Source organism: Heterocephalus glaber, unplaced genomic scaffold, assembly GCF_053883595.1.
Source record: "Heterocephalus glaber isolate CG9 unplaced genomic scaffold, H.glaber_assembly_v1.0 deba00001497, whole genome shotgun sequence".
NCBI classification, from domain to species: Eukaryota; Metazoa; Chordata; class Mammalia; order Rodentia; family Bathyergidae; genus Heterocephalus; species Heterocephalus glaber.
Genome location: NW_028258320.1, coordinates 63,750,906 through 63,761,934, shown reverse-complemented (window position 1 = coordinate 63,761,934; position 11,029 = coordinate 63,750,906). Strand labels below are relative to the sequence as shown.

General features: G+C 43.5%; 1 protein-coding gene across 1 annotated transcript; it reads right to left on the bottom strand.

Annotated features, from left to right (window-relative positions):
- Positions 1–2,966: 2,966 nt before the first annotated feature.
- Positions 2,967–7,685, bottom strand: LOC101712544 (nonsense-mediated mRNA decay factor SMG7-like). The gene is given in 5 exon segments (XM_087185210.1): positions 2,967–3,237; position 3,477; positions 4,372–4,739; positions 4,741–6,398; positions 6,401–7,685. Coding segments are annotated over 5 exon segments (3,534 nt in total). The 3' UTR covers positions 2,967–3,015.
- Positions 7,686–11,029: the final 3,344 nt, after the last annotated feature.

Here is an 11,029-nt window from a genome sequence, read left to right as displayed (position 1 = left end):
GAGAATGAGAGAGCCATTTGGGTCATTTTTGCTACTGAAGCAGGCAGGAGGTACCATGGTACCACAGGAAATAAAACTTTGCAGGTGTCTTTGATGTGAAGAGATTATCTGCATTGTTCAAGGAAGTATGCTTTTGCTTGTCAATAACTCCACATCTTAGTGTCAGAGGGAAGGTCTTTTATAAAAATGTGAGCAGAAACTGTTTTATGTGTCCATGTAGAAGTGAATAGGGGTATTCTACCCACCCCACACCCCCCGCCAAGTTACTAAATTGCCATTTTGGAGTAATTCTTTTTTTTATCATTTTTAATTTCACCATCCATCTTTATTTACTTGAAAATCATGGAGATATAACTAACAAAAAATAACTATACAAACCTCTCCTATTGATATAAGGGTGGATGGTCTTCAATACTTTTTCAATATCTACATACACAAATTTACATATTTATAAAAATGAGGTCATTCTGTTCCATCATTTGCTTCATTTTATGCAACAAGATATTACAAGTATTTTGTTATGATGGAAAAGCAATTCTGCATGAATCTCCGATGTTCCTGCACATCCTGCAAAAGAGGCCTTCCTGCCTTGGTCCTGGTCTATCTTTTTACCGATATCTATATAGTGAAAAGTCTTGGAGAACAGACACGGTCTTTCCTTTGACAGCAAGATGTGGGTATATTAGTCACCTTTCCTATCACTGAGACAAAATAGCCAACACCCACATCTTAAAGGAGGAGAGATTTATTTTGACTCTCAGTTTCAATCCATAGTCAACAGCCTCCAAGGAAGAAACAGCATAGCGGAGGAGCCTGGGAGAGAAAAGCTGCTCACTTCATGGCTGCCTCTAAGCAGAGACAGAGCAGGGAGGAATTAGGGACAAGAATACATCCTTCTGGGCTCACCCCCATGACCCACCTCTTCTGAACAGGCTCCACCACGGAACATCACAGTCAGCTATGGAATCATCAGTGGACTAATCTACTGATTGTATCCCCCTCCTGAGAAAATCACAGTATTTTGATTGTAAATTGTATATTTAAAGTGTGTTTTCTAAGCTCAGAGTTCCTCTCCTGTAGTGCAATCCACTATTGATGGGAGGGAAAATGTCACCTGGCTCTCTTTGGTCACCCTGTGGGAAATAGGGCTTGGGAAACTGATAGAAAAAAAATCCTGATGTTCTGGCTACTGCCATTGGTATGAAATTGTTCTTGTCCCTGACCTGAGTCGGTGTCTTCTACCAGCATTCATTCAACTGTGGTAGACTTGCTACTTAAAAGTGGGGTAAAATCTGAGACTCTTCACGGTTCATAACAATCATATCCTGAAACCATTGCTCAATATTATAATTTTTGATAGCTGCATTTTAACAGGTGCACCATGCTGTCTTTATCCAGTTCTCTATTTTTGGAATCTTAAAGTTTCCACTTAAATGGTCTTAACCTTGAATATAACACTTGTATACAACATATTTATACCTTTACTGCTTATAAATGACAGTTTTTAGATAAAAATTCAGAAAACTTTTACTTTTGATGGACTACAGATACAATAATGTTTTAGACTTTCTGGACATAAACTTTTAAGTTTTTTGGACATAAACTTTTACCAACATCTTATCTGTCAGGCTCACCAGGGGAGGATGGATCAGCCAAGAGCAGCTACTGGGATGGGGCCAGATGGCAGAATCCAGCCACTGTGGGCTTCACTGTGAAAATAAGGAAATGATGATGTGACTCACAAACCTCAAAAATAAGTTCCCATCTTAATATTCCCTCTATTATAGGACTCACACTTGCTGTGAAGCTCCCATACACATAAGAAAAAGTGGTGCCAAGACCAAGGCCTAGATGATTTGTCTGGTAAATATACAAAATGTGAGAAAAAATTAGGGTGAATGTTTGAATATAACATAAAAGACATGGGCATAAATCCCCCTGAAAATATTCTCCCTCACTTCTAACACAGTTATCTCCTCATTCTTGTCACTCTCTGAAGCAGTTCTGGAAGTTCTCTTTCTTTTTTTTGGTTGGAGAGAACATGGTTTAATTAAAGGCAAAGCTGATTTCAGCAGCTGCAGGTCTTGTACAGACAGACAAGAAAAAGAAAAGACCCCCCCCAATAACAAACAAAAACCCCCACAAAAGTAAGTTTACTACACAAAACCAGTTTTTGATGAAGATTCTCCTTCCCCTCCTCATTACTCCTGCAGTGAGGATGATAAGGCGAGGAACCCCACTCCAAGAGTCAGAAAACATTCCACACACCAAATTCTCATGCAGAATGGGGCTGTAGATGGGAACTGGGCACTACTGGGAGGGAGATGGTAAACCTGGTTAGCTTGTCTAGGGTGCAAGGGTCAGTGACAGTTCAAACACTGGAATGTTGCAGCTGCCTGAATGCAGAGCTCAAACACACAAACCGGGTAAAGGCAGTAGGGAAAGGGGTGGGGGGTAGACACAGGGAAGGGGATGGAGAGAAGCACAAAGGGTTTTTCATATTGCCATTAGATGGAGGGGCTTTACCCTTTCAGACTTTTCAAAACAAACAAAACAAAAACAAAAAACCCAAATACCATATCAAACTAAAAGAGCAATAATGTAAGCATATGGGGGCTTCAACCACTCTTTCTGAAGAGCAATGAGCATTATCTCATCCCTTTTAATTGCTGGGGTTGCCAGACTCCAGTGACAACTGGGGCTCCTTGATGTGCTTTGCTCTGCAGCTGTTTCCCAGCTAAGTTTCATACCAACTCCATACACTCATACACACAACCCCTTCCCTTTGGTGGAGCAGATGGGCATGTGTGGGTACACACACGCACACACACACACACACACACACACCTCCCAGAAAATCCCTACCACTAGCACAGCAATTGGACATTTAGATTATTTCCATAATTTTCCCTTAAAATATTACTTTTCCAGGAAGTGACTAACAGAAATGTTGTCCGTTTCTACACAAGAACATCTTCAGTCCTCTTTCCTCCTAATAAATATCAAATAAAAAGTTTATTTTCTTTTCTCTCGCCTTTTCCAAAATGGCCTTCGTTATGTTTTCTTCTCTTCACGACGTACATGTGTCCATGGTGCCTTGAATCTCACTGTTGAAGTGGAGGCTGGGAGACTGCGGCTGGGCAGGGGCCTGGCCTCTCTGGCTATGCAGGTGGTACTGCTTCCCTCCTCTTCAGACTGTCCTTTGGGCCCCAACTGCTGGACCCCATGCTGTTGCTTCTTGGCGAAATGTTGTACACATCAGGAATAAAAACAATTACTAGCAGAAGGGATGGACACAGGTGCAGGAGGCTGGTAAGTAGGATAAGGGCACAAAACCAACCAAACAAAAAAAAACCACACTGAAAGCTTCTACCTAATAAAATGTGTCAGGCCATGAATGAACTAGCCTGCCTTCTGTGAGACTGCTTGCTATGCTACTGCAAAAAGTACAGAAATCAAAAACATTAATTTGAAACCCTACAGCAGTCAGCTGCTAGTCTAGCCCAGCACCAATACCCACACTGCATCCTCGAGGGCTCGAGCACCTACAGAGTGAAGGGCATTTACTGCTGGAATCTCCAGGCCAGAGAAGGGCCTGCCAGAATCTTCTGTGAGGCCCTGTATTCTCCCAACAGAACACTTCCACTGGCTGAGGAGGTCGGTTCCCTATCCTGTCACCACCAACCTCTCACAGGAGCAGTGAATGGGGCTGTCTTTGCTACACACTGACTAGAAGAACACCTTGTATGGAAGAATTCAGTGTGATACTTTACTACTGAGAGTAATAACAATAATAAAAGATGTTTAGGAATAATTTCAACTACATTCTCAGTCAGCAAAGCAATCATTAATGGATTCCTACTTTATTCCCCAAAGAGGGAAAAAAGGACTGAGAAGTTCCCATTGGCTTCTCCTACCTGCCTTCCCTTCTCAGCTTTCACTTCCCATGTGTCTGGGGACATGCACGATGGAGAAGGTGAGAGGTGGTGATATCAGGTAACTGAGTGAGACAAACAGCAGTTCCTCTCTCCCTCCAGAAGGACCTGGAGGGACCGAGAGCTCCTGATGGGTTTTTCTTTTCGTTGCACTGCAGACATATTGCGCACACTCAGCAGGCTGGTGGAACACTTACATCCTCTTGATAGCAAGGAACAGACAAGAGGGCTGCCACCTGCATGGGACTGTGTAGGCCAATCCTGCAAACCTAACATGCCATGGTTTATGGAACCTTCATTCCCAGGGTTGTCACTTTGGCCTCAGTGTGGAGGGTTCATGGTGCTTTGTCCCCGCTGCTGTTTCTGCTTCTGCTGCATTAACAACTGCTCCAGAGTGGAGGGTCCAGAATGCATCATGGAACTGGACCAGATAGACTTTAGGCTTTCCATGAGGACAGCAGAGGAATCCTCCATGGAAGGGCCATGGCCTGTCCAGGTGCCAATTGGAGTGCTGGCCTGATGCCAACTGCTCTCAGAGGATGATGTTGCTGAGAGATAATCAACACCAAACCCACCCATGGCTGGTTTATCAGTTTTCCACTGATGTGCATTTCTTCTATCCCTGTTATCTGGAGTCCCAATGGGTCCAAAATTGGAGAATGGAACAGAATTATGGTTGTGTGTTGGAGGAGAGCTGGGCAGGCTGCTTGGGTTGGAGGAAAGAGGAGACTGGCTGGCTGGTGTTGAATGATCTGAACTGGCAGGAAGTGATGGGGACCATGGAGTCCCTTCAAAAAGGGAATGAATACAGTGATGTTTCCTGGGAGGGCATCGAGGGATTAAGCTCTGCTTTGGAACTGGCTATCAGGTTCTTTCCATATACCTCATTGAACATGCCGTTATTTGGGTATCTTTCCTGATTAAGAGAGAACCCGGTGAGGGACAGGAAAGAGGATGAATGTGACATGAGCTCTGAAGGCTTCTCCAACAAGGATTTAAAGAGGCTTCTTCCAGGAGGAGAGGTGAGAGGCCCCAGCAGAGCTGGGTAAAGATCAGGAGAGTTAGAATAAATCAGCTCTTCCTCTTCCTCCAAGGCAGCCAGGCTCTTTAACAGGTCCGGAGGAAGCAAAGGGGAGCCCTTGGGGTCCTCGAATGGCATCCTGGGGACAGGATCCTGCTCTGGACGGAAGACTCCTGTTGACCATTTGCCCCTGTGGTCCATGTTTGCTTGCTGTGCCATTACAGCTCTGTTATCAGCTATGGTGTAGGAAGAATCCCAGTAGAATTCTGGGACCTTGAATTCTGAGGGATTATGGTTATATGGTTCCATGGGAAAAGGCTTCATTTTTTTCTCTAGAGGCTGCTGCTGCATTACAGGAGGTTGCAATGACGGCTCAAACAGTTTTATGGGGTCTTGAGTCTGAAGGTAGTAGGGCTGTTTCATAGGCATGATTTTCGCTAGTGGGCCTTGAACCTGAGGGGGATTCCACAGCTGTTTGGAGGCATCTGCCTGTTGATACTGCTGGGATCCAGAGTGGTGAGGTGGGCTTTTCCCCAAAGCTGGCACAGCTTTTGTAGGGGATTGTTGCTGCTGAGCTAGAGCTTGAACCTGCAACTGGCTTGAAGACTGTGCTGTTGGCTGAGCTGGTAAAGGTGTAAGGGGTTGCTGGGAAGGTGGCAGTGATTGTTGAGGTCCCTGGTTCATTGGCCCTGGTCCAGAGGGCCGTTGCTGGCTGTAAGGAATGTGGGACTGTTTCCCAGCTTGCACCTGGTTTGCTGCTGGAGAGTGAGCTGCAGACTGAAGAAAGGTTCCTGGGACAGAAACACCAGCTGGGAAGGTGTAACCTGAGCCCATAGAAAATGCCACAGGAGGGGGGATAACATATGTTGGGGGCGGGAACCCTGGACGGCTGGGAAGAGGAGGGAAGGCTCCAGGATGATGAATGGGGATGAACTGGGAGTTATTTGCTTGACTTGGGGTTTGGGTTACAGGTGTTTTCCTGGCTTCGGACACTGGAGTTTTTCTTAGTTCTGTCTGGGATTTTACCTCTTTGGGAGGAAAACTTCTTCCTTGGTCTCTGTTCACTTCTCATGGCTTAATGTTCTCTTTGAAGGTAACCACTGGTTTCTCTCCGGTGTCATAGTTGTTGCTTAGATTTCGGCCTGTAGACAGCACTGATTTCAGTCCTGGGGTCCCATCAGCAGCCAGCGACTCTATCACTGATGGTTCTTGAAGAACAAGGTTCTCTTTGGCTTCACTGGGGTCTTCCAGTATTAATTCTGGAATTTCTGTGATAAACAACAATTTCCCTACCTCATTTTCACACTGAATCAACCTTGGCTGATTATCAGCAATCCATTTGCCTACAGAGATCAAGCGCTGCTGTCGTATTCGTTGTTGCTGACCCCCTTTGTCTCCTGTAATACCCTGATGGCCTTTGGAAAAATCCAAGTTCCTAAAGAAGGTCTCAAAGCCAAGAAGCCTTGTAACTCAAACTCCTCTGGAAGTGCTGTAGCATTAGTACTTGAGAGATCTTCTTCATGGGGATGGAAACTATTTAGAAGAGAAATGAGCCAGGGCCAAATGTACTGTCTTTCATCCACCACTGCCTCCTGAAAGACTCTGGGTCTGAGTCTCAGCCAGTCCATGGAGACCTTGACCGCAGGAAGAGGATAGGCATTGTACGTCTCCTCCTGAGACTCATTTTGAAGAGGACACTTGCACAGGTTGCCAAGAAAAGACATAAAGAGGGCCAACAACTGTGTCCAACACAGCTGCTCATCTTGACTATAACTATGCTGCTCCGTTTCATTGCTAAAGTCACGGAGGTGATGAGGTTGAAACAGGTTAATAACAGTGACGTGAACTAACTGCTGAGAGTTGAAAGCTTTTTGGAATAACAGCCTCTTAAACTGTTCTTCCAATTTCTCTCGAAGAGGCCTCAACTTTTCCAAACTCTTACCCAGGTACACATGGCCATGGAATTTAATAAAGGCCTTGATAAAGTCAGAAACACTTCATTTGGTTTTCACCTCATCTCGGCTTTCCAGTGCTTTAGAAAGTGCTTTTTGTAGATTAGTGGAGGCAGCTGGGAAAGGGAACTTCACAGCGATGCTTCTGCAGTAGTAGAAAATTGTGGTCAGATGGTCTCCTTTGGAAGAAGCTAAGATAGCCAACTGATTGTAAGGCTGACCATTGGAGGGGACAAGCTGAGCTGCATGCCTATAGTAGGACTCTGCCTGGCTGGTCTGGTTTCTGTATCGAGCAATGTCTCCAAGGTGTATGAGGCACCGCTGGCAAATATAGGAACAGGAGCTAGACTGTGGCTTCACTATGGCGCTGGCATGCCTCTGTTTATTGCTGATAATTCCCAACTGGGAAGACTTCACACGGCATGGTAAATCTACATTAAACACTGTACACAGTTCTTGTAATAACTGAGTATAGAAGCTACTAGCTGCTTCTAGGAACAGAGAAAGGTTTGCCTGAACTTCACTCCGATTCGGGTTTGCTCGATTCTTTACTTTGCCTTGTAGTGTTGTGATCTGATTCTTAAAGGCATGATTCCAGAGATCTTGTTCTACTTTCTTGTCTAAAGCGTATTCCAAATCAGTAACTAGCATTTTCTGGTACAGGTCCTGCAAAGCCTGCCTGGATGTCCAGATCTCAGCTGGACCCAGCTTAGAATCTGTCGTGTCAGCCTTCAGGACTTCTGCCTGCCGGAGATACTGCGCGCTCTGCAGGCTCATCCTCCGCCGCCGCGTCTTCCCGTGAAGCCTCCGTGGGTCTCTTAGGCTCCTCAGAGGGTCCCCGCGGCCCCGCGGGTGCTGCCGGCCGCCGCCATCTTCCTCTCCTCCAGCTCCTCCTCTCTAGGCGGGGCGGGGCGATCTGGAAGTTCTCTTTCCTGAGTGTCTTTGGTTCCCCTGTCGGGACTGCTTCAGTGTTCTGAACAAATTCAAATGTTTGCCTTTCATGCTTATTTTGACTTTACAGCAAAATCAGAAGTCTTATGGAACCAGAGCTCATGAATAAAGTGAAGACATACAATATTTTTAAGAGCTTGCCTTTCCTTTGAATGGCAATCAGCAGCATTCAACCTTTTTAATTCACACCTCTTAAAGACAATCATGAAAGAGAACCTCCAGAAGTGTTTCAGAAAGTAGCGGGAAAAATAAGATGTGTGTTTGAAGCAAGGGGGAATAATTTGAAGGGGATTAATGACAATGTGTCTCTTACTGTAATAAACATTTTTAAATTTAAATAGTCATGTTTTGATCAATGAGCATCTTTTATATTTAGATAGTTTATATAGATAATGAAAAGGAGAGACAACTCCTGTGATATACCCCATCACCAAAATGGTTGACACTGAAAAAAAAAAGTTGGATGACTGCCGCCTGAGCTATGGAACACTCTTGCATAGACTTTAGCTCTGCAGTTTTATATTCTGCAGCTCTGATTTGGGAGTGGGAAAACAGGGAAGAAAGCTCTAGACCTCATAAGGTCAAAGAAAGCATGAGAAACTGATGTGTGTGGGCATCCCAGTGTGAGGGAGGTGAGAACGAGATGAGATATTGCAACCCCCAAAACCCTCCCCCTCCACTCCTGCTATTGAGTGTCACAGGTATTCTGTTGAGATTCAGATGACTACAACATCACAATGGCCTATATGGATGATCCAAAGTTGCCAGGGCACCATGGTAGAACCACTTCCCTATTCCTTGCCATCTTCTCTCTCACTATCTCCACAACCTCTTTCCACACACTGCCACCTGCTGTTGCACATTTTCTGGACACAGGCCTCACATGCCAGCAACTGTAACTAACAAAAGGTGAATATTTAGAGTCCATTTTCCTGTCTTATACTACTGCAGAAAGGCGCAGCTACATGTTCAGTTTCACTTGGTGCCTTAACATGTTAATAATCATAACAGGGTGAGAGTCTAGGATTATGAGTAATATTACATGTGTTCCTCAACTTATGATAGGATTCTGTCCTGATAAATGCATTGCAGGTCAATAATGCATTCAGTTTAACTAACCTACCAAACATGCTATCTTAGCAAAACAATGTACTGCAGAATCTTGGTTGTTTTCTTCATGAGTGCAGGGCTTCCCAGGCACTGTGGCCACTGTGAAGGATCATGAGAAAGGACTGTATTGCATATTGCTATCCTGTGAAAAGATCCAAATTCAAAAGTTGAAATACAGTTTCTACTGAATGTATACAATTGTACACCCTTGTACACCCTTGTAAAAATATTAGGACATAGGAAAACAGAGCAAGCCCAAATAAATAACCTTATGAGAAATCTTAAGATATTCATGAAACAATAAGAATCAGGCCCAAACCAAAATTAAGGAGGGAAATTATAAAGATGAGAGAGAAAAATCAGTGAAATTATGACAAAAAAAGTACAAAATATTAATGAATTGAAAAGCTGGTTCTGGGGCCGGGGATTTAGCTGGGGCCGGGGATTTAGCTCAGTGGTTTCGCTGCCTGCCACGCAAATGCAAAGACCCGAGTTCAATCCCCAGTACCAAAAAAAAAGAAAAAGAAAAAGAAAAGCTGGTTCTTTGAAAGAACAAATAAAATAGATAAGCCCTTGGCCAGATTTACCAATAGAAAAAGAGAAAAGACTCACATTGATGCACTTAAAGGTGAATTCACGACAGTCGAGATCTAGAAATAGTAACTACTTTGAAATGTTGCATTCTAACAAATGATCAAATTTTGAAGAAACAAACAGATTCTTAGACTCATACAAATTCCAAAGTTAACCCAAGAAGACATAAATATGCTTAATAACTCAATAATGAGCAATGAAATTGACACAATAATAAAGAATCTACCAAAAAAACAAACCCAAGATGTGATGTATTCACTGCTGAATTTTACAAAACCTTCAAGGATGTTATATGACCAATACTCCTCAAAGTCTTCAAAGAAATTGAAATGGATGGAGTGCTCTCAAATTATGGAAGCCAGTTTCACCTTGATTCAAAAATTGAATAAAACCCAACCAAAAAAGAAAACTATAGGCCAATCTCCTTGATGAATACTGATGCAAACATCTTCAATAAGATATTAGCAAGAGCTCCCCCACCGCCATCCCACTCTCCTAGGGCAGAGAAGCTGAGCTGGTCCCAGCACCCGGAAGGAAGCTCCCCAACCACCATCCCACACTCCTAGGGCAGAGGTGAGCCGAGTGGGTGCCAGAAGCACCTCCCCCCAGTGGAAATGAGAAGACATGTAAACAACCTTCAAAAACAGACTTCTGGATCACCTACAGCAACCCCAAAGGGAAATGAGATGGAACAATCTGATACTCAACTACCTGGACTCTCTGAACTGGCAACAAAAGAGGATCTGAGAAATACGAAATCAGAAATAATTACTCAGATAACAGCAAAGATTGTGTTCATAGTGCAAGACATGATTAATAAATCTAGAGAGGACACAGATAAAAAAATAGAGGATCTGAGGAATATGATGGAATCCCAATGTAGGAAACAAATGGAATCCATAAAACAGATGCAAAAAGATTTCCAGGCTATTAAAAACTCCATCGAAAGTTTGCGCAGCACAATGAACCAATGTGAGGACAGAATTTCAGATACAGAAGAAAAGATTGCAATTAGTGAGGAGGAAAAGAAAAATTGTTTTAAAATTGTAAGGGAACATGAAAAATCAATCCAGCAGCTGCTAGATGATCCAAAGAAGAATAACATAAGACTGATTGGAGTCAATGAAGAAACAGGAGAGAGTGCAGATGACATAAAAAAATCTCTTCACAGAAGTGATGGCAGAAAACTTCCCAAGGAGGGGAAAAGAACTTGACATACAGATAAGTGAGGCATATAGGACTCCAGCTAGCCTTAATCTAAAAAAATCTACACATAGGCATATAATAGTTAGGATTCCAGAAATCCAACAGAAGAACAAAATTCTACAAGCAATTAGAGAAAAGAAACAAATCACGTACAATGGAAAGCCCATCAGAATCACAGCAGATTTCTCAATGCAAACCCTCAAGGAAAGAAGAGCTTGGAGTGATGTATTTCAAGCCCTAAAGGGAAACAGGCTCCAACC